Source organism: Leptonychotes weddellii, chromosome 2 (assembly GCF_054177405.1).
Source record: "Leptonychotes weddellii isolate Sample4059 chromosome 2, ASM5417740v2, whole genome shotgun sequence".
NCBI classification, from domain to species: domain Eukaryota; kingdom Metazoa; phylum Chordata; class Mammalia; order Carnivora; family Phocidae; genus Leptonychotes; species Leptonychotes weddellii.
In genome coordinates this window covers 53,338,161-53,362,535 of record NC_138370.1, presented here as the reverse complement: position 1 = coordinate 53,362,535, position 24,375 = coordinate 53,338,161, and the positions used below count along the sequence as shown (strand labels likewise).

At 42.4% G+C, this 24,375-nt stretch overlaps 1 protein-coding gene and 1 pseudogene across 6 annotated transcripts in view; both read right to left on the bottom strand.

Annotated features, from left to right (window-relative positions):
• Positions 1-6,007: 6,007 nt before the first annotated feature.
• The window catches only part of TMEM192 (transmembrane protein 192), a 33,219-nt gene continuing 14,851 nt past the window's right edge, over positions 6,008-24,375 (bottom strand). For 2 of the 6 annotated variants that reach the window (XM_081811161.1, XM_081811177.1), the window contains 5 exons: positions 22,129-22,393; positions 17,348-17,482; positions 9,942-10,044; positions 9,543-9,622; positions 7,690-7,950 (listed from right to left, as the gene is read on the bottom strand). In XM_081811161.1, the coding sequence (XP_081667287.1) occupies positions 7,838-7,950; positions 9,543-9,622; positions 9,942-10,044; positions 17,348-17,482; positions 22,129-22,393 (696 nt within the window). In that variant the 3' untranslated portion in view covers positions 7,690-7,837. Of the gene's footprint in view, positions 6,406-7,689; positions 9,623-9,642; positions 9,788-9,941; positions 10,045-17,347; positions 17,483-22,128; positions 22,394-24,375 lie in introns of those variants that run through there. The other 4 variants (XM_081811168.1, XM_081811173.1, XM_081811164.1 and 1 more) reach the window with 4 other exon arrangements.
• Positions 21,866-21,977, bottom strand: LOC145720388 (U4 spliceosomal RNA; annotated as a pseudogene).

The window sequence follows — 24,375 nt, the reverse complement described above, 5'->3', positions numbered from 1 at the left end:
CAAGGGCAAAAATGAACTATTGGGACTTCATCAAGATAAAAAGCTTTTGCACAGCAAACAGTCAACAAAACCAAAAGACAACCGACAGAATGGGAGAAGATATTTGCAAATGACATATCAGATAAAGGGCTAGTATCCAAAATCTATAAAGAACTTCTTAACCTCAACACCCAAAGAAGAAATGATTCAATCAAGAAATGGGCAGAAGACATGAACAGACATTTTTCCAAAGAAGACATCCAAATGGCCAACAGACACATGAAAAAGTGCTCAACATCGCTCGGCATTAGGGAAATCCAAATCAAAACCTCAATGAGATACCACCTCACACCAGTCAGCATGGCTAAAATTAACAAGTCAGGAAATGACAGATGTTGGTGAGGATGCGGAGAAAGGGGAACCCTTCTACACTGTTGGTGTGAATGCAAGCTGGTGCAACCACTCTGGAAAACAGTATGGAGCTTCCTCAAAAAGTTGAAAATAGAGCTACTATACGATCCAGCAATTGCACTACTGGGTATTTACCCCAAAGATACAAATGTAAGTATCCGAAGGGGTACGTGCACCCCAATGTTTATAGCAGCAATGTCCACAATAGCCAAACTGTGGAAAGAGCCAAGATGTCCATTGACAGATGAATGGATAAAGAAGGTGTGGTATATGTATACAATGGAATATTATGCAGCCATCAAAAGGAATGAGATCTTGCCATTTGCAACGACGTGGATGGAACTGGAAATTTAAATTTTTATGTAGTTAAATATATCAGGCTTTTTGCCAATCTTAGAAAAAGTTACCTTACTCTGAGATGATTTGAAAGACCTCTCCCATTATTTATAGTACTTTCATAGTTTCATTTTAAACAGTGAAATCTTTGAATCAGCTAGAATTTATTAGATATGAATTCTAAGGTAGAGATATAATAATCTGTTAATTAAATAAAGGGGTAAACTTAAGCAAGCTCAAATTACCAGAAATTGAGTTTATCTGGGAATAGCAGAGGAACTGCAATTCAGGGAATGCATACTCTAGCAAGCTACAGGCAAGTTTGTTAAGGATTTGGGGCAGGCTGTAGTTATGGGCAAGGAATACAGTGTGTGGGGAGGTATCCAGCTAGAGTTCAAACAATAAATTCATTGGCTTGAGGATGGGGAGAGATTCTTGGTGGATGTTCATTGGTTAGGAGATAAGTCTATCTTCTGTAAATCACGCATTTATGGGAAATCACTCTCAGTTCTTAAATTCCATGCTTCTAAAGGCACATGTGAGGTTCTCCATTTCATATCCTCCAGTTCCATTTTAGATGGAAGGAAATCCTTTCACAAACCTGTGTTTTCCCTTGATGGTTTACCTCGTCTCAATACCATTTACTGAATGAGCTAACTTTTTGGTGGTGATTTGAGGTGTCACCTTTATATCCTAAATTCCCATATACACTTTGGTTTCTTTCTACATTTCCTTTTTTGGTACATTGATCTGATTATTTGTGGACAGTAGCTCATTGTTTTAATTATTATTGTTATTATAATATGGCTGATATCTTAGCACTAGTCCTCATAGATCGATTGAGTCACCGAGGTGCCCATGTCATGCCTTTTCATGTCTTACAGCTTTCAGTCATGTTCTTAAGTTTTCTTCAAGAAGATCTGGGTATTTTTTTTTTTTTTTGGTTATTATAAATGCGGCCTTTTTTTGAATTGCATCTTCTAGTTGGTACTTGTTATATAAAGCAATAGATTTTTTTAAAAGATTTTATTTATTTATTTGTCAAAGAGAGAGAGAGAGCACAAAGCAGGGGGGAGCAGCAGGCAGAGGGAGAAGCAGGCTCCTCACTGAGCAAGGAGCCCAATGTGGGACTCAGTCCCAGGACCCTGGGATCATGACCTGAGCCAAAGGTAGATGCTTAACCACTGAGCCACCCAGGCGTCCATAAAGCAATAGATTTCTACATATTAACTTTGCTCCCAGCCACCTTACTGAATTCTCTTATTTCTGTATTTTTTGTAATAGTTTTCCCAGTAGGTTCTTTGGAGATTTCTGCATCTTCAATCATATTTCTGCAAATAATGGTAATTTTAGCACTCCCTTTTCAAATTATATAGCTTCATATCCTTTTTCTTTCTTTCTTTTTTTTTTTTTTTTTAAAGATTTTATTTATTTATTTGACAGAGAAAGACACAGTGAGAGAGGGAACACAGACGGGGAGTGGGAGAGGGAGAAGCAGACTCCCCGCCAAACAGGGAGCCCGATGCGGGACTCGATCCCGGGACTCCAGGATCATGACCTGAGCCGAAGGCAGTCACTCAACCAACTGAGCCACCCAGGTGCCCCATATCCTTTTTCTTATATACATATTTTGTTAGAACCTACAGAAACAAGTGTGGATGTTTTTGTCCTATTTCTGATGTTACTCCATACATGTCTGATATTTCCTTTGTTTTCTGTTGTGTTCCTTTCAAATGAACATTTATGCAGGATAATGATTTTATTTTTTTCTTCTAAATCTTTGCTATTTCCAAAATTGATATGATGACATTGTAGTCAGGAGAAATAAAGTGAATGAGGAAATTATATAATATTGTAGGTGATAAGTACAGTGGAAAACAATTCAAACAGGGTATAGGGGAAGAAAAAATTTCCTTTCTTCCCTTCTAGATTCTTTGGTGGTCCAATAATAAAATGGACATAAGACAGATTAACAAGAGAAAAACAAATTTAATTGCATACATACAAGAGCCCAATAAAAAGATGAGACTCAAAGAAGTGACCAAAGCAGGAGGCCTTTAAGCCTTTTAGACAAAGAAACAACACATTTAGGAAAAATTGACAAGACAATGGGGTTTGGGCTTGGGGATAGTGAATTGGTAAAGAAGTAACAAGGTTTGTTTATACAGTTTCTAGCCCTAAATCCCATCTCTGGTCATACGGATGTCTCCTACCCTCCTGGGACAGGGAGGACACCTTTCACATGGGAGATTTATCATCTCCTTTCATGGAGACAGAGGCGGGGCAGAGTCCTTGCATTCGCTGTTTCTCAAGTATCTCTAATTCAAAATAATCAATAAGCCAAAGTGGCGTATTTTAGGGTGACAGAATATAAACCCCTACAAGGGTAAGGGAGATAGAAAGTGCTGAGTGTGGGGAAAGCTGTAGTTTTAAACAGTGGTCCAGAGCAGGCCTCACTGAGAAAGTAACATTTAACAGAGACTTGAAGGATGAAGGGTATATGGGAATTGATCATTCCAAGTAGACGGAACAGCAACTGCAAAGGTCTGAGGTGGGTTTGGGCCTCACAATCCAAAAACCACAACGTAGCTGAAACAGTAAGCAACGGAAGAGTAGGAAGAGATGAGTTAAGGGTGGGAGGTGGGGCAGATTTTCTAGAGCCCTGGAGATCACTGTCAGGCTTTGGGGTTTTTTTTGTTTTTTTGAAAGATTTTGTTTATTTGTCAGAGAGAGACACAGTGAGAGAGGGAACGCAAGCAGGGGGAGAAGGCAGAGGAAGAAGCAGGCTTCCCGCCGAGCAGGGAGCCCAATGCAGGGCTCAATCCCAGGACCCTGGGATCATGACCTGAGCCGAAGGCAGATGCTTAACGACTGAGCCACCCAGGTGCCCCTCAGGCTTTGGTTTTACTGAGATAGGGAGCCATTAGAGTAACAACATCTGATGGATGTTTTAGAAGAACCTCTTTGCTATTGTATTAAATACTGATGTTTTGGGAGTGTGTGTGTGTGTGTGTGTGTGTGGAGGGGGTGGATTATGGCAGTTAAAAGCTAAAAGACACTTAAGAGACTATTACAATAATCCATGTGAAGAAGATAGATTCTGGATCTGTTTTAAAGGAAAAGTCAGCAGAATTTGCTGAGAGACTGTATGTGGGCTGTGAGGAACCATCACCATGGAGACAGAGAACAGCTTTGGAGCACAGCCCTGCTTTGGACATGTTATGTTTGAGATGTCCTGGACATTAAAGTAGAGCTCTAGATGAGGCAGTTGGGTATATGAATCTGGAGTTCAAGAAGACCTGGCTGGAGGTACACATTTGTGAGTTGCCAGCTTGTAGACTGTATTAAAGCCACAAGATTACCAAGAGAGTAAGTACTGATGGAGAAGAAAGAGGCCTAGGGATTGAGCTCTGGAGTACAAGGAGAAGAAAAGGAACCTGCAAAGGACACAGAACAAGAAGCCAATGAGGTTGGAAGACAACCAGGAGTTTGCAGGGTCTTGAAAGCCAAAATGAAGAAGATGAATCATGGAGAGAGTGCTCAGCTGAGTCTACGACTGCTGACAAGCTAAGGAAGAGGAGACCTATGCATTCATCCCTAGCTCAAGCAACACAGAAGGGCATTCTTGGTAACCTTGAAAAGAACCGTTTCAGTGGAGTAGTAGGGTGAAAAGTGAGACTGAATTAGAATGCGGAGAAGAATTAGAGACAGACTTCCTTGGTTTACAAATGAAACCGTTTTCCTTAGGAAACCTAGGGCAAGTTTTGAGATTTTTGTGATTTGTGATTGTCATATATTCAAGGTTTGTTTCCTTAAAAATTTAAGACTTACAAAACCATCTCTGGTCAGGTTGTGAAGTCACTAAAATAAGTCTTTTCTGTAAAATGGATGGGGAAAGAAGAATATAAAGTTCATTTCATTTGCCATTTGATTTTCTGAATGGTTATAGTACACAGAAGTTAAATTTTCTCTATAAGTCACATTTAAAAAAAAGATTTTATTTATTTATTTGAGAGAGAGGTAGAAAGAGAGAGCACAAGCATGAGTGGAGGGTAGGGGCAGAGGGAGAGGGAGAAGCAAACTCTCTGCCAAGCGGGAGCCCGATGCAGGGCTTGATCCCAGGACTCTGAGATCGTGACCTGAACTAAAGGCGGCGCTTAACGGACTGAGCCACCCAGGCACCCCCTCTATAAGTTATATTAACATAAGAGTGCTCCACGAGGTCTGATTTACAGATGAATAATCAAACTCATCAAACCCAATGATCGGTTTACTTGTTTATTGTGTTAACTTCCACCTTCCCTCTACTCCCACCCTGATACCATCATTAGAATGTAGACTCCATGAGAACAGGAACCTTTTCTGTCTTATTGACCCCTGAGTTCCCAGCACCTAGAATATACACTCCGGCACATGGGCAGTAATTAAATGCTAAGTGTTAAATAAAATCAAACACATGTTATGGAGGCATTTTTGGCTATAACAACTGCGGGGTATGCAGAGGTATCCTGGAGCCAGAAATACTAATTAAGTATCCTACAATTCACAGGAGAGCCCCTCACAACAAAGATAATCCAACCTGAAATGTCAGTAGTACCAAAGTTGGGGAATCCTGCCTTAGAGGAAAGAGGAAAAAGAATTAGCTTGATTCATGTAAGACTTGGGTTTGAGTCCCTGGAAGAAGAAAAGGGCCTCCAGCCCTTTTAATATACCCTTTGGGTATATTAAAATTCAGTCAAGACACTGCTGGCTCTCAACACAAGAATACATCTAATGTGGGGCGCCTGGGTGGCTCAGTTGGTTAAGCGACTGCCTTTGGCTCAGGTCATGATCCTGGAGTCCTGGGATCGAGTCCCACGTCGGGCTCCCTGCTCAGCAGGGAGTCTGCCTCTCTCTCTGACCCTCCCCCCTCTCATGCTCTCTATCTCATTCTCTCTCTCAAATAAATAAATAAAATCTTTAAAAAAAAAAAAAGAATACATCTAATGTGGCTTTTAGCGATTGATTCGCTGGTGTGAGCTTTTTCACTAGTGCTGCAGCAGATAAAGTCTAGGCTGCAGTGTCTGCAGAAGAACACAAAACAATGAAATATTTCCAACAAATAGAAACTGAGGACTCTCCTTATATATAAAAGAATATTATGTTAAGAAAAAGAATATCCCAGGAGAAAAATACGCAAAAGACCTGACCCATACACATCCCGAAAGACTGACAAAAGGCCAAAGAATATGGAGGAAAATGCTCAACTTCATTAGTAGTCAAAGAAATGCAATGTGAAACAACGATGCATTTAAAAAAATTTTTTTTATTATTATTTTTTAAAGATTTTATTTATTTATTCATGAGAGACAGAGGCAGAGGGAGAAGCAGGCTCCCCGCGGAGCAGAGAGCCCGATGCGGGACTCGATCCCAGGACTCTGGGATCATGACCTGAGCCGAAGGCAGACGCTTAACCGACTGAGCCACCCAGGTGTCCCTGCATTTTTTTTTTAATCCATCAGATGGGCTAGAATGAAATAGACTGATGACACCCACAGTGGGTGAGAGTACAGGACAGCAAGCAGTACTGGTACAATTCCTTGGCAGTGGGATTTCAAATGATTTTTTTCCTTCTATTTTTCAACATTGCTCTTCTAAAAAAATGAGCTTTTAACTTCTAAGTCATGATGCTGTTGTCATCTGAAATAAAATCCCCAAATTATAGAAATACATATTACACGTATATGCATACAGACTTTTCAATAAAACGTTACTATGCCTGCCCTAGTTCAGGGCCAACTCTTTCTGCCACCTAGCTTTCCTCCACATTGCACTGTAATCGGATCCTCCTGAAAATGAAACTGACTCTGTCGCTTCCTTGCTTGAAACTCTTTAGTGGATCCCATTCCAGGGGATCCCTCACACAGGCAACATCAGGGCACCCTCCCAGATCTGACGCTCTCCAGCTCTCCTCCTTGTCCTCCCTCACACTTTTGGTTCAGACTCGACACAGTGCCTGTGACCTTTGTAGCTGCCTTGCCTTACTCTTTAATTTGCCTGGAATTCCTACAGCCCCTTCCCTGCCAGGGAACCCTGACCTGAAGTTCCTACAGTTCCTTGGGCTTACAGGCCATTACTTCACTTAGCACAGAGCCTAGAAATCCTAGTCCTCTTCCTCCTTACAAACCAGGCTCTTAACTTTTCTATCTGCTGTGCTACTACCACACTACCTGCCTGGTGAATAGAATGCTTAACATTTAAAGTGCTTTGTTCATTACCGTGTTTTCCTAGTTCTGATACTTTGTTTCATTTTTCTTACTGTTTGATATGTTCATTAAAGTCTTTGTGGTTCTACAGACATACATTAGAATCTGAGTATCCTAACTTTTTAACTGCATCTTTCTCTGTAAGCCCAAGTTCATCCTATAAACCTTAGAAACGGACTATAGACCCCAATTGCATTTAAAACTAAGTAAGAACCATCTCCCACTGGTGTTTTCCTTTTGAAAAGGAAAATAGCTGAAGGCTGTTGGGAGGAGGTCATCGAGAGGACATGACTGCTAGTTCATCCATGAGCTGGACTTGGGCCTTCAGAGGCTGCTCACCCCCTCCCCTGTCCTTGGAATGTATATTCTGCTCACCGTTCGCACAGTGGGAGCTGGTCCAAGGACATACCTTTGAGAGAGGAGAGTGCTGTTGAGAGATCTGGATGGTATATGTGACTGAACCCAGTTAAGCCCTCTTTTTTTTTTTAAAAGATTTTATTTATTTATTTGACAGAGAGAGACACAGCGAGAGCAGGAACACAAGCATGGGGAGTGGGAGAGGGAGAAGCAGGCTTCCCGCAGAGCACGGAGCCTGATGCGGGGCTCGATCCCAGGACCCTGGGATCATGACCTGAGCCGAAGGCAGACGCTCAGCGACTGAGCCACCCAGGCGCCCCAGTTAAGGCCTCTTTATAAACTTTCATGATTCTGGCAGGCGGATGCAGGGATCTGCTCACCCTGTAGGCACCCAAGACAAGCCTTGTAACAAGTAAGTTCCCTTGTTTATTAAAGCCCCTACCTACCAGTCTGGAGGGGTCTGCCTCTTTCTTTGTTCTCTCCCAGCCCTCCATGTACAAGGGCCAGTTTCAGATTATACCCAGGAAGCTCCTGAGGAGGCTGCAGACCAACAAAGGCAGTTTATAGCTTCTTCCAGAACACAGAGACAGATTTCCAGAGAAGGCAATGGCTTTGAGATAGACTTATTTAAAAGAAAGAAAGAAAAAAAGAAAAAAAAAGAAGGGAGAGAAGATAAGTCAGGAAACTTGGATACGATCTGAATTTTAAAAAATATAATTTTGGCTTTAGTTTGTGAACGTTGTCATTTTGAGGCTTCAAGGAGATTGCCTACAGGTGACATACCAACACTTTTACCTTGGTAGAAAGCTTTTAGAATGTCCCATCAATGACTAGATCTAAAGGAAACTGGTGTCCGCCCTCCTAAGTACCTGGATGTGACCAAATCAATACATCCCCTGCCAAATAGTTGTGTATAGCTTACGGGTTTTCAAATGAGGTCTTGATTTATTTGGCTAATGACCAACACACATGATCACAAATGTCCCCTCCCATCCTATTAAGCTTTCTAGGGCAGTATATAAAGGTGCTAATGCAAATGGATAAATTAAAGGGGCAAACTAGGAAAACTGGGGAAATAATGCCCTTTACTCATAAAAATGCTTCATTTCACCTGGAGAATTAGGTATCATTAATATCTATATGCAAGTTTATATGACACTTCATTCTCATAATTTAAAAGTATACTCCAAGGGGGGCCTGGCTGGCTCAGTTGGAAGAGCTTGTGACTCTTGATCTCTGGGTTCTGAGTTCGAGCCTCACATTGGGTGTAGAGATTACTTAAATAAATAAAACTTAAGAAAGTGTAATTCAAGGCTAAAAAAGGTTCTTTTTAGACCAACGTAAAGCCACAGAACATACCTTTCTTGATCTAATCAAGGTATAGTCAATACTGAAACACATGGCAACTTTTTGAAGAAGGATTAAAATAAAGGGAACGTTCTCAAGTTTTCTCCAAAGTATTTCAGCTGTTGCCAATGGAATGTGCTGCTGATGTAACGAGCAACACTGGTCAGTCTGACACTGGTCTAAGTAATCTTGATTATCTTATTTCTGGAGAATGGAAAACTGTAGGAGTTTGCATAGTAAATCACCTAGTGAGACTGGTCTTACAAAGAGGAAATTCTCCATAAGAGCTACCTGGGCCAAACTGTAATCCCATACCACACAAGCATGTTCAGTACATGAGGAGGCTCTGCAGGGGAAAACAACATTAACCATAAAAACTACTGACTTCTCTCATCACTTTAAGAGTGGAAAGAACTTATTTGATCAAACCCTTGTTTCAACCGGATCATCATGTCAGATTTCCTCCCTATAAATAGCCAAATTATTACCGGGTTCTAATGTTGGGCGAGAAGATGTTTAAACTATACCTTTGATCTTAGGATAAACCAGACAGTTAAACAACTTCAAAATGTGCAAACACACGTGTTTTCCTCGAGTTATCCGGGCTCTACGAAGTACCTTTCAAGTGACCCACAAGTCCCACCTACTAAACAGCCACACAGGTGAGAGCGAAATTCAGGCTTCCAACAAAAACTGTCAAATGTTATCTGGCCAAAACTGCCATTCCCGAGGACAGCTTGTCAGGTCGTCCAGTCAGTCTTAGATTCCTCTGCATTCCTCTGCAACTGCTGTCCTGACCTTGAGCCTCTCACGCGCGACTAGGCGGAGAGTCGAGGTCAGAGGAAGTGAAAGTCAACAAGCGCTTACTCAGCAGGGCATTGTGTCGCTTCAGGTAGGCGATTATGTCTCCTTGCTTTTCAACGATGTCTTCTAGGCTTGAAATAGTCCTGCAAAGAATCAGCATATTCACCAATACTCATTCCTCTCTTTGCAAATGGGTCCCCTCCCAGTTTTCAGTACAGCATACTGTAGTTGTGACTTTTTCTTAAGATGTTGTAAGCCAAGGTAATATTCCAAAATGAGATTCTTTCATTAGACTTGGTTTTATCCAGCTGAATGGGAGTAAGCAAATCAAACTTAATTCTAAAGGCACATATGCGTAATCATAAACTCCAAGCGTAAGAATGTTTTCTAGATATCCGGGGCAGGGGGGAGGAACCTTATAATTCTCTTTCTGTAGTCTTTCATTCCCCACCCAAAGCTTACCTGAATCCAGTCTCCGAGGTAATATTGCTGGGGTAAGCATAGATTTTTTCTTCTTCAAGTACATCAGGCTGTGGTTTGGCTTTATTAAATTTTCGAATTTTCACTAAAATAATAAAGTCATTATTGTCAGGTTATCTAATTATGAAAAAAACTTTTACTTTCATTTTTTCAAATTAATTGGCTATGCTTTTCAAGTAAGTTAATGCGGATAAAAATGCTTCATAAAGTGAATAAACAGGTTTGAATATTGATGCACTCAAGCCTTTGAAAGTCTATGTGCCAGGCCTGAACTAAACACTGGGAACACAGAGAGTATCATTATTGTTGATAATAATAACAGCTATGATTTTTTTTGTGAATTTAAAACACAGAAGAAGGCACGGGTGAACTCTTGTGCATGGACGGCCTCATCCAGTTCTCAGAATCACCCCCTGAAGTAGATGCCCTTATTACGCATACTTTCTACAATAAAGTGAAGCCCAGGGGAGTTAAATATGTAGCCAGGTTTCCAATCCAGGAATCATGACTTTGAAGCCTCCACTGTTGATACTACCCTATAAAAAGCGCTACTGGTCCAGGGAAAAATATAGATGATAACTCTACATTCCAAGACAATATGAAAAGAACCAAAATCAAAGCTTGCACAAGGAGCTGTGACAGCCCTGGAAAGCAGCCCCTTAACTAAGCAGGAGTGGGATGGGAGGGAAAATCATGGAGAAGGAGGATGGTAGGGCGTGAGTCCAGCCTTGAGGGAAACACGAGAACTAATCGCACAAACTAGGGGAAGAGAGAAGAAGGATGTTTTAGGTACAGGAAGAGCCTGAACAAATACTTAGGACCTTGAGGAGTGGTGTGGGTGCGTGCGTGCGTGCGTGCGTGTGTGTGTATGAGGGGGTGGAAAGGTAGGCAGGGAAGACGTGAGTGACTGGTGTTGCCATGTCAAGGCATTTAGATTTTGTCCTGAGGGTAAATGGGAGTCACTAGCTCACCATCATCCCTGAAGGGCAGGGCTGAGTAGGGCCAGCTCATGGAGAGCCTTTTATGCCACACCAAGATTTCAGATTTTCTTCCCTAGGCCTTTAAGAAAACTCTGAACAGGGAAGTTGTTAATGATCAGAGTTATCTCTGAATACAATTACACTGGCAGGAGGAAGGAATACGAATTAAGAGGACAGAGGAAGGGAGACCAGTAACGTGCCTGCTGGAATCATCCACGCAGGATGTGAGGAGCGTCTGATCGAGGCAGTGGAATGACAGAGGAGAGGAGACAGATGTGGGAGGCAGGCAGACTGAACAGGACTGATAACTGAGGGAGGGAGAGTAAGGTGGAAGGAAGAATCCAGGACAACAAAAAGGTCAGATTGAGCAAGAGCTGCAGGCTGGCACTGTTAGCTGAGCTAGGGGAGGAGGGACAGGATGGGGGAAGGTTTGGAAGAAGAGAAGGATGTCCAGGTCCCTTCTGTCTTGCTACACTGCAACGCCTGGATGGAAATGATCACCAAGCAGGTGACTATAAAGGTTTGGGTGGCTCTGTTCATCTGAGGGCTGCCCCCTAGTGTGTAGATGGGTAACTTTTAGTATGTAGAGAAAAAGGACGGGGGAACGCTGAAACCTGCCAGTATTAAAGAGGTGGGGAAAAATCTGTTAAAAGGGAATGGAAATGAATCTCCAGAGAGGAAGGAGGAGAACAGGGAAAGAGCAGTCGGTGTTCACTGCCAGAAAGGTGAAGACATGGAGAGGACCCAGGGGATGTGGCAGTTTGAAGGCCACCGATGAACTTGGCCGTTTGTGGGGATAAGTGATGTTATGGACTGAATTCTGTTCCCCGAAAATTGACATGTTGAAGCCTCATCCCTGATGTGACTGTCTTTGGGGATAGGGCCTTCGGTGAGGTAATCAGCATTAAATGAAGTACTAAGGGTGGGGCCCTGATCTGACAAAAGAGATACCAGGATGTGCTTGCACAGAGCACAAGGCCGTGTGAAGACAGAGCCAGAAGGCAGCTCGAGAAGAGAGGCCTCCAGAGAAACTAAGCTTGACCACACCTTGACCTTGGACTGGCAGCCTCCAGAACTGTGAGAAAATGAATCTGTGTGGTTTTAGTCACCCAGTCCAGGTACTGCACTGTGGCGGCCACAGCAGATAACTGCAATTTGGGGGGGGGGGGTGGCGTGGCAAGGAGGCAGAGAACAGACAGTGAAGGCCGCCATTCCCCACCTCTCAGGGGTGACAACAGGCCAGGACAATTCGCACCTCTGGATAATCGTTAACTGGGCTGGGGCTTTGCCCTGCCTGAATAATAACTCTGGGACGGGGCTGGAATGAGTAGTCAGTTTCCACCAGAGATGGCTACAAGGGGGGAGAAAGCCAGGGTTGGAGGCCGGGACTGTCAACTGGGACTGAACACGAGAACTGTATGCGCCAGGCCTCATGAATGAGGGGGAGGGGAAACAGGTTAGACTCCGGCACCACATTTTTTAAAAGCTCCACATGCCATTCTTTCCCTTTTTATAACAACTTTTCAGATATAATTCACGTATCATGCATTCACCCGTTTGAAGTATACAATTCAATGGTTCAGTATTTCAAATTGTGCAACCACCTCCACAGTCGATTTTAGAACATGTTCATCACCCCAGAAAGGAACCCGGTATCCATTAGCAGTCATTCTTCATTTGCCTCCTGCCCCCAACCCCAGCTCTAGGCAACCGCTAATCTATTTCCTCTCTCTATACATGTGCCTGTTCTGGGCATTTCGTATCCACGGACTCATACAATAGACTGTCCGTAATGGCTGCTTCCTCTTAGGATAACGTTTTCAAGGCTCATCCACATTGTAGCACATATCAGTACATCAGTCCATGTATTCATTCCTTTTTAGGACTGAAAAATATTCTATTGTATCGATCAAACACATTTTGTTTATCTCTTCATCAGTTTATCCTGACATCAATTAGATAGTTTCTCTTTGGGCTATTATAAACAGCGCTTCCTTGAACAATCGTGTACATGTTTCTGTGGCGATGTCTTGGATATATACGCGGAGTCACGTGACACTGTTTCTCCTTTTGTGGAACTGCCAGGCTCCACATATGATTTTTTTTTTTTAAGATTTTATTTATTTATTTGACAGAGAGAGACACAGCGAGAGAGGGAACATAAGCAGGGGGAGTGGGGGAGGGAGAAGCAGGCTTCCCGCTGAGCAGGGAGCCCAATGCGGGGCTCGATCCCAGGATCCTGGGATCATGACCTGAGCCAAAGGCAGACGCTTAACGACTGAGCCACCCAGGCGCCCCACATATGATTTTAATGTGCGCTCTCAGCTGAGAACTGGGCTCAAGAAGCTGAAGTGAAGAGGTTGAACGTGAGAAAGGTGGGAGATGTGCAGAGGGTCGGGCAGGAAGGAACAGGAGGAAGCAGACAGTATGATGCCAAAAGAACCAAGCGTGCCCTGCACCTAGATGCCCTTGACTTTCAGGTATGGCAAGAAAGTGGGAAATGAGAAGCACCTTATGGCTTTGAATGGCAGAGGCACAAAACCTGAGGTGCTACAGCTCACAGGTTAGAGGTCACAGACTGAGAGCCCCGGGGCTCCCTCAGGGAGAGCGCTCGACAAAGGAGACTATGGGGCCCCAGGGAGGCAGGCAGGAAACCAGGAAAGTCAGAGGCCCAGAGCAAGTGAGGGGTACACTTCCAGGAGGTAAACTGAGTCCAAAGTCATCCAGTAAAGATGAAGGCCGAGAATCAAGACTTATGCGACAGCTGCCAGTGAATCTGAGTTGTTCGATGTTCACATCGTAGTTCTCGGAAATGGGATCTTCCCCATAATAACTCCTGAACAAAGGAAGAAGCTTGGAACAAGTGTAAGTTTCTTGAACCGGGGGACAGGAAATAAGGGCTATACAGTATTAAAGTAAAAGTCAGGGGACAGAAATAAAAGACACCACAGTCTGACAAAATAGAAAGGTCTCTGTGGTCTTTAAAACAGAGCAGCATTTTACAGATCACATATCAGGCAGTAACACCAATTCCAACCACTCCTTCCATCACAAGCCAAGGAAAGCGGGCAGCATACTAGAACATCAAAACACTAAAAAAGACAGGTGCACTTGTTCACCACTTACATTTTCTTTCTGCCTATACTGAACCTCTTACAGCTTCAGAGCCGTGATACCGGCTGATACAAGGCTGGTAACTGAGTGCCATTACTTGACTCTTTTGCTTATTTTTTTAAATGAATGGAGAGCTAATCAAATTTAGTATCTCAAAGCTGTTTCAGGCTTTATTTTCCTAGTAAAGCAAATTAGTGTTCAATGAGAAGGGTCCATCTTGGTTTCTAGAGATTAACTAAAATGCAAATAAACTAGTCAAGGTTAGGTTAGGATTAGTACATCAAAGAATCACGTCCTCAAGAGTCACTATCAATGTTACCAAACCCACTATCTTTTAAAATCATTTCAGTATAGAGAAACAAGAAAAATCCATACATCAGGAAACCAACCTTAAATTTTCTATGACACTGAACAAAAGCAACATTTGTCTCTAGATGCTACTCCCTAAATCTCTCCTGTCAGAATCTACAGTACATTTAAAGGAACATTATAATTTAATAAGTTAAGCTTACTCTTGAGGACGTGGAGATTAGACAGTCATACTTGAATCTTCTGAAGAAATTCAATATTTGCAGAAACCCTAAGTTTATAATTATAATTATTATAAACCTGTCCTATGTAAACCATCTATTTACTTTGTGAGTCTGAATTACCAATTATCAGGTTTTCTTACAGTAGGAAGCATATTCATTTGAGATTTAACAACACAGTTTTTAATGGTGTTTTTATTCAGATAAAAATTTAAAAATTAATGTAAATGAAGATGAAATATGCTACTAAGTCTTTGAGTATAGAATAAAGCAATTCTTTTTAATTAGGAAGACAATATACTAAAATAAGTGGAAAAGAGTAAAATGAAAGAAAACCCTTTTTATTTAAGTTTAGGTGTCATGTAACTATTTGTGTCCAACTGTAAAAATGAGCTCCTGTCAGGATTCTTGCAATACCTGTTTCCTTTGCCTCTTATACACTCTCAGGGTTTTGTCTTTTTGTTTCTAACATTAGCTGTCTTATTTATATATATATATATTTAAAGATTTTTATTTATTTGACAGAGAGAGACACAGCGAGAGAGGGAACACAAGCAGGGGGAGTGGGAGAGGGAGAAGCAGGCTTCCCTCTGAGCAGGGAGCCCGAAGTGGGGCTCGATCCCAGGATCCTGGGATCATGACCTGAGCCGAAGGCAGCCGCTTAACGACTGACCCACCCAGGTGCCCCAAGCTGTCTTATTTATAATTAATTATAAATGCTACAGCAAATCCTTTAAAAAGTACAGTAAGTCCTAGAGAAATAAATCTTGGACTACATTTTAACAGTATTAATTTCCCCTTATTTACATGATGATATTCACATGATCTTTGGAATATTGTCACCTCCTTCTATGTCACAGAGCATTCTATAGGTATTACAGAAAATACTACAAGAAGGCTTGCACCCCTTGTAGTAAATGAAAGTTGTAGAGTACTAAAATAACAGGCTAAGTGAATTCTATATTTGGATCTCAACTATGACCTCATTTACAGCATTTGACAGACATGTTGTAGATTGGAACTGATCTCAATCAGCAAGGTTAATTCAATATTCATTTGTCATATGGATCACTTTATGGAAACAGCAAGCTGTTTCTTATATACTGAAAAATTAACCTTACTTTAAAACTAGTCTCATTCTTTTCTAGGAAGTTAAGTGGGTGATACACATTTATTTTTTTAAAGTGAGGTACAAAATGTAATCCTCTCCATAATTTGGCTCATCGTTAACTGATAACTATAGAAAGATTTACAAAGATCAATCAATAATGTGACATTCACATTTACAAACTAGTCACCCCGTTCATATTCTAAACACTCTTCTGTAGGCCTAAGGAGATGCACAGAAAAAAAAAAAAAATCAGTAAAATGAAACATAAGCTGAGACCCATGTGACTTTGTCCTTCATAACAAAAAGAAATGACATCTTTCAAAATGGATACACGAGATATTTTATTGTCACAAAATAACTGTTATGCAGTGCCAGAAAATTAGCTACTATTTTGGACAGGTTTTACTGCATGTCAATATTGCAACAGGAATGAAATCTAGATTTTTCCAGGGCTTGAATTTTTTTCTGTTAAAAGTATCCTTCCATCTATTTTTCATGTTAACATATCTAAAGTTTACTTTTATTTTAAGATTTTATTTATTCACTTGAGATACAGAGATACAGAGAGAGAGAGAGAGAGCATGAGCAGGGGGAGAGGCAGAGGGAGAGGGAGAAGCAGGCCTCCCGCCGAGCCAGGAGCCTGATGCGGGGCTTGATCCTAGGACCCCGGGATCAGAACCCGAGCTGAAGGCAGACGCTTAACCATCTGAGCCACCCAGGCACCCCTAAAGCTTACTTTATTTTTTGAAAAGATTGTTTATTTTAGAGGGAGAGAGAGATTCCTCAAGCAGACTCCCCGCTGAGCACAGAGCCTGATGTGGGGCTCGATCCCAGGATCCTGAGATCATGACCTGACCCGAATTCAAAAATGAGCCACTTAACCAACTGAGCCACCCAGGTGCCCCTCTAAAGTAAAGCTTACTTTAATTTTACCAATGAGAGTTCTGAGAGAGAGAGACAGAGAGAGACAGACAAACAGACCAACCCTCAGACAGCTCTAAATTTAGAAAATGAGTTCATAAATGGTTTATCCTAAAGCAAGTCCGGGATAAATGCAGTTTCGCATGCATTATTTATTTATTTACTTATTTTGTATTTCGTCATTTCAAATTTAAAGATTTTTTTTTAAAATTTATTTGTTTATTTATTTATTTGAGACAGAGAGAACGAGAGAGAGAGCACATGAGAGGGGGGAGGGTCAGAGGGAGAAGCAGACTCCCCACCGAGCAGGGAGCCAGATATGGGACTCTATCCAGGGACTCCAGGATCATGACCTGAGCTGAAGGCAGTCGCTTAACCAACTGAGCCACCCAGGCGCCCCTCGTCATTTCAAATTTAAATGCCAGACTTACATCTCAGTTGCCTTTGAAGAAGCAGATGTTTGTGGGCCTTTTTAATTTTTTTTTTCTAATGATAAGTATCACTTGACTTGACAAAAATTAGTTGATGACACAAATTTAGGAGCATCACTCACTGGTATCTTGCTGTTGGTTTGAAACTGAGGAAGTCTGGATGTGGTCAGTAATGAAAGGTAAACAGGCTCGCAGCTGCTAGAGAAGCCTTGCCACGAAGATAATGGCCACGCTTCCCATTATCAGGGATGAAACAAGCAATCAGAGGTCTTTAGCCCAACAGTCTCGTTGTAATTCTCACCTGTGTAAACGAGCAGACACGTCAGGGAACAGATGAGTTCCAGGGCCAGGATGGCCAGGATGAGGTCAAGATACAACCTGCTGGGCTCCGGGAAGGAGTGCTGCACGCACAGCACGAGGAGGAGAGCCGTGCTGCCTGAGGAGGAGAAAGAAGCGCGGGGTTAGCAGAGGCCCGTGGGGGCCCACACGGCAGGGGCAGGCGTGCACCCAGGCCCTTCTCTACTGAGCAGCGAAGGAAGCTAAAGTAAAAAGCCCAAACTGCTGCTCTCTTGAGGGAAAAACCCCAACATGTCAAAGAGTTAATGATGCCTCCAAAATACAATTACGTAAGAATCTGGATTTTCTTAAAAACTAAGGAATAATTTTTTGCTCTATAAAATGATTAACAATGGCACTGTGTGGAGTCCCATGTGCATTTAAAAAGGGATGCAGGGGCTCCTGGGCGGCTCAGTCGGTTAAGCGCTGGACTCTTGATTTTGGCTCAGGTCATGATCTCAGGGTCATGGGATCGAGCCCCTTGTCGGGCTTCACGCTCAGCATGGAGTCTGCCTGTCCTTCTCCCTCTGCTCCTCCCCCTGCTCTCTCTCTCTCTCTCAAATAAATAAACAAATAGGGATGCAGTTTTTAGAAATTTGCATTATCCCAGTTCTTCAGAATCCAGAGGCACTTGAGGACCCTCATGGCCCATTCTGGTCACATAAGGTAACAACAGAGAACTGCACGGAGGTCAAGAATGTTGCAGTTATGGGGACCGCCTGGGTGGACATCTGGGGCACGCTGCTGACTGTGGACAAATGACCTGACACCTCTGCTCCTCAACTTGTCTGAAAAATGGGAATGGTAGTACCTTCCTCACAGTGCTCTTGTGAGGAATAAATGAGTTAATATGTGAAAATTACTTAGAATGGTGCTTGGCAACTATTTGATAAATATGAACTGTCCCCCCCCACACACACACTTAGCATATCTATTATTTGGTTTTGAAGACCATTAGCCTTGTTCTGTACTTTTATTTTGAAAAATACAGCATAGAAGAAAAATAAAATTCTGGAGCAAAGAGGCTGGGTCTTGCCATCGTGTACGGTATGACTGAGTCTGCCACAGGGACCTGCTTGGAGGAAGGGCTGTACGGTGGTGTGCCTGGGATTGTGAAAGATTACACGAAGCAAAAATTATTATTATGTAAAGATTTTATGTATTTATTTGTCAGAGAGAGAGAGAAAGAGCACATGTTGGGGAATGGCAGGCAGAGGGAGAAGCAGGCTCCCCGCTGAGCAAGGAGCCCGATGCGGGGCTCGATCCCAGGACCCTGGGATCATGACCTGGGCTGAAGGCAGATGCTTAACCGACTGAGCCACCCAGGTGCCCCGAAACCAAAATTATTATAATAATGCTGATGATACCTACCATTTATTGAATACCTACTAGGCACTGTTAGTTCACTTCTTCCTACAACAGAGTTTGTGTGAGAAATACTATTTCCCCAATTTTATACAGAGAAGATGTCAGGCTAAAGCTAATCACTATCTGACAATACTATCACCTGCCATTGAAACAATGGTTACACTCATCTGATTAGCTGGACGTTCTATGTCTTCATGGATTTACCTTTTTATTCTTCATATAAGAAAAAAATACTTAAAAGAAAATAGAAACAAGGTTAATACCTGCCCCAATCTCTTTGGTTTTCTGGGTCCTTATATAAGCAACATAAAAGTGATGCCATCTGTGATTAAAATAAGGGTCCAATTGCTTAGAAACATTAAGTGTCATATGTTAGCAAGAATTTCAAAGTGAGGGCGCTGGGGTGGCTCAGTCGTTAAGTGTCTGCCTTCAGCTCAGGTCATGATCCCAGAGTCCTGGGATGGAGCCCCGCATTGGGCCCCCTGCTCGGCCAGGAGCCTGCTTCTCCCTCTCCCACTCCCCCTGCTTGTGTTCCTGCTTTCGCTCTCTCTCTCTGTTAAATAAATAAATAAAATATTAAAAAAAAAAAAAATTTCAAAGTGAGCGGAAAGGTAAAGATCAGACAATCCCCTGGTGGGCCTCAAAAATACTATTTCCAGGGGCATCTGGGTGGCTCAGTCGTTGAGCGTCTGCCTTCGGCTCAGGTCGTGATCCCAGGGTCCTGAGATGGAGCCCTGCATGGGGCTCCCTGCTCGGCGGGAGGCCTGCTTCTCCCTCTCCCACTCCCCCCTGCTTGTGTTCCCTCTCTCGCTGTGTCTCTCTCTCTCTGTCAAATATACAAATAAAATTTAAAAAAAAAAATACTATTTCCAGACCGCTCACTTGAGAGACTGAACATTATTTTGGTCATAATGCATATAAGGTCTTTAAGTTAAAAATGTGTTTTGGTTGGGGCGCCTGGGTGGCTCAGTCGTTAAGCGTCTGCCTTCGGCTCAGGTCATGATTTGGGTCCCGGGATCGAGCCCCGCATCGGGCTCCCTGCTCGGCGGGAAGCCTGCTCCTCCCTCTCCCACTCCCACTGCTTGTATTCCCTCTCTTGCTGTGTCTCTCTGCCAAATAAATAAATAAAATCTTAAAAAAAAAAAAGGGTTTTGGCTTTTATCTTTGTGGGTGGGAGGAAAGGTTATAGTGACATCTCCTGGCCAAAAGCAAGTACTACACAACAGCCGCTGAACATACAAGCCAAGGTCTTCCTCAGGGAGCAGTAAAAATGTCCCCCCTTTCGTGAAGAGTCAACATCAGCCATCTCTATAAAATGCTTCTCTGTTATCGCGGGGCCCTGCAGCTTCCACTGAGAACATCACTGAGTGGATGAACTCGCAGCTTGCCCTTTAAATTCTGTAAAGGTGTTTTTCTGGGAAAAAAATTAATTTCAAATCTGGTTTCAAAATGTCTAAAAGTACTTATTCCGGACTCAAACTGAAAAAGAGGGTCTTTTAAAAAGGTAGGAACTTTGAACACCAAGGCAAAAATACCTAAAGAAGTTCAATTTAATTCCATTCAGCCTTTAAAATGTTTGCAACAGGGCGCCTGGGTGGCTCAGTTGGTTGAGCGACTGCCTTCGGCTCAGGTCATGATCCTGGAGTCCCTGGATCGAGTCCCGCATCGGGCTCCCTGCTCGGCGAGGAGCCTGCTTCTCCCTCTAACCCTCCCCCATCTCATGTACTCTCTCTCTCTCTCATTCTCGCTCTCTCAAATAAATAAATCTTTAAAAAAAAAAAACTTGAAAATCTGAACTGCTATTCTCTTAAAAAAAAATAAAAAATAAAATGTTTGCAACAATAAACAAAGTGGGTACTAATGCAGCTAAGTCCTGTACGGACTTTCTGACCTTGCCTTCATAAAGTGTTTTTCAAGTTTTCCATTTTGGATAATGCATTTTATTATATCACAGTCTCTCACTGAAAGAAAAACCCTGAACTTCATTTAAAGTAAAGCAATTCCTTCCTCTTATCCTCCAAGTATCAAATAGCAACAGCATTTGTATCGTCTTGAGAGGATTAAGATGGCTCCTACCAAAGCGGGGGGGTCTACATTACACACAAGCAGATACGTGGACAACATGTTCACAATGATGGGGGGCAGAAAATGCCACCCTAAAATACACTTTCTAGGCATGAGGATTATTTTAAGCTGATTATTTTTAAGAAACAGCGGACACAGGTGGAGCTCTGAAAGCTGAGGAGAATTTACCCTTTTGTAAGAGACAGTTACAAGGGAAAACTACAGGCGTGTCCTCCTCTCTGTCCAGGAAGAGAAGGAAGATTGTAAATTTCTAGAAACAATTATCCACAGAGAAGGCACAGACTTAAATCTGCGTAACAATCTCACCGTTGTTTACAGAGCTTTCCTGGTAACCTCCCGTAACTCCTCCAACCACCTCACCACATCTCTGGTCTCTTGGGCTAGAGATGGTATTTAAGGTGGTGGCGTGGCCCATTTGGAGAGTTACTCAGTTTTCTTGGGTCTCTCCCAAGTACACAGGAGGTATGCATGTTACTAAACTTCTGTTTATTTTTCTCGTTAAGCTTTTATTACAGTGCAGTCTCAGCCAAAAATCTACCTAGAAGGGTAGATGGACATTTTTTTTCCCCTCTCCTATGATAACAAACACAGATGTCAAAGGAATATTAAGACTATATTGGGGGGGCGCCTGGGTGGCTCACTCGGTTAAGCGTCTGCCTTCAGCTCAGGTCATGATCCCGGGGTCCTGGGATCGAGCCCCGCATCGGGCTCCCTGCTCCGCGGGAAGCCTGCTTCTCCCTCTCCCACTCCCCCTACTTGTGTTCCCTCTCTCGCTGTGTTTCTCTCTGTCAAATAAATAAATAAAAAATCTTTAAAAAAAAAAAAAAAAAAAAGACTATATTGGGGCGCCTGGGTGGCTCAGTCAGTTAAGCGTCTGCCTTTGGCTCAGGTCATGATCCCAGGGTCCTGGGATCGAGCCCCGCATCGGGCTCCCTGCTCAGCGGGAAGCCTGCTTCTTCCTCTCCCACTCCCCCTGCTTGTGTTCCTGCTCTCGCTATCTCTCTCTCTGTCAAATAAATAAATAAAAATCTTTAAAAAAAAAAAAAAAGAAAATTAAGACTATATTATTGGGAAAAGTTTTCAATTAGCAATCAGTGCACCTCGGGGAAACCTCATTGGCTACGATACTGTCCCTTCAAGCCATTAAGGTGATCCAAATTTTAGTGGCCACAACACACATCACTCTGACAAACATGAGAGAATGTATTGGATTATAAAGTCAAACCTCACATTTTCTTTCTGCTGGCATTTCTGCCATGCAAGCACGCCACAGACAAGCAGAGCCAGACTCACCGGCTGAGTGTATCATCAGTGCAAGTCCTTTAAGATGCCTTGTGGATAGGTAGATCGTGTTATAGCCTCGGTTTCTGACTTTGTTGTGGTGATACTGGATATAGCGTTCAAGAAGGAAATGCAGAATCCACAAAATAACTTTTCCAAGGATTATGACTGTCTGAACTTTCAATGGGTTGATATAGTTCCCTGGGCACTTGTCCTCAATTGGATTAGGGTAAGAGCAAAGTACACCTGTTAAAAATGCTAAAATGACAAATACAACCTGGCGGAAAGGAAAGCAGTAGGATTAATATTCAATATTTGGAATTAAAAAATGATGATCACCATCCCAGCACATACTCGTACCTATGACTTTTGCTATTATAAATGAATTTAAAAACAACTTTTTTTGCCATTTTACAAACGTTTTAAACAGAAAATTTGGAGAAAAATTTGCAGAAAATTTGGAAACAAATCACAAATAAGAAAAGTCACCCTAAATCCCATCTAACAGAGATGAGTACTTAATGTTAAACAATTTCTTGCCCACTTCTTTTTTTTTTTTTTTTTTATTTATTTGAGAGAGAGAGAATGAGAGACAGAGAGCATGAGAGGGAGGAGGGTCAGAGGGAGAAGCAGACTCCCTGCCGAGCAGGGAGCCCGATGCGGGACTCGATCCCGGGACTCCAGGATCATGACCTGAGCCGAAGGCAGTCGCTTAACCGACTGAGCCACCCAGGCGCCCTCTTGCCCACTTCTTTTATTGAAGAGTAAAAACAGTTAATTTAGTGCTTCAGAGGTAACTAATAAAAATCACGGTTTAAAAAACTTTATTTCTAGTTTGTTGTTTTTTTTTTTTTTAAAGATTTTATTTATTTATTTGACAGAGAGAGAGATAGCGAGAGCAGGAACACAAGCAGGGGGAGTGGAGAGGGAGAAGCAGGCTTCCCACCGAACAGGGAGCCCAATGTGGGACTTGATCCCAGGACCCTGGGATCATGACCTGAGCCGAAGGCAGACGCTTAACGACTGAGCCACCCAGGCGCCCTCTAGTTTCAGTTTTAAGAGAACAAAAATAACTATCCAGTTGGATTGACAAAAAATTAAAAGACTGGTGCCATAATACAGGCAAACAGACATTCTCATATATTGCTACTGGTCTGGAAAGAGATGTGGAAAAAGAATTTGGAAGCATCTTGACTCAGTAATCCTGTCTTAAGGACTCTACCCATCAGAAGTAAAAGCACCAGTATAGAGGGTTCTATGGATATGAATATTTACTGCAGGATTCTCTATATTTGCAAAAAACTGAAAATTGCCCCAAGGATATGTGTTCATTCATAGCAGAATGCCTGAATAAATTACGATACATCTACTTGTGGGGCACCTGGGTGGCTCAGTCGTTAAGCGTCTGCCTTCGGCTCCAGTCATGGTCCCAGGGTCCTGGGATCGAGCCCCACGTTGGGTTCCCTGCTCTGCAGGAAGCCTGCGTCTCCCTCTCCCACTCCCCCTGCTTGTGTTCCCTCTCTCCTGTCTCCCTCTGTCAAATAAATAAATAAAATCTTAAAAAAAAATTTTTTTTTTAGAAAAAGATAGATCTACTTGTACAACAGAATATTATTTGGCTATAAAAGAATTAACTAAATCTCCCTGTAATTTGGATGGATGTCTGTATGTTAAGATTAAAAGAAGTTGTAGAGTAGTAGTTCAAAGTGTGGTTTACAGACCAGCACAATCAGCATCACAAGGGAACTAGTTAGAAAGGCAAATTCTCAGATCCCACCCCAAACCAGCAGAATCAAAAATCTCTGGGGGTGTCACCGAGCTATCTAGTTTAATAAGCCTGCCAGGGAGTCTGTCGCATGCTGAAGTACGAGAAACACCTCTGCAGAATAATAAATACAGATTATCGGGCGACTGGGTGGCTCAGTTGTTAAGCATCTGCCTTCGGCTCAGGTCATGATCCCAGGGTCCTGGGATCGAGTCCCACATCGGGCTCCCTGCTCGGCGGGAAGCCTGCTTCTCCCTTTCCCACTCCCCCTGCTTGTGTTCCCTCTCTAGCTGTCTCTCTCTCTCTCTGTCAAATAAATAAAATCTTAAAAAAATAAATAAATAAATAAATAAATAAATAAATAAAGATTATCCCACTGGGGGATGGGGAGAGGAAATGGGGGGAAATCCTTTTATATATGTACTAATCTTTTTGTGTATATATACATATATATGTATGCATATATATGTATACAAAATATATGTATGATATAT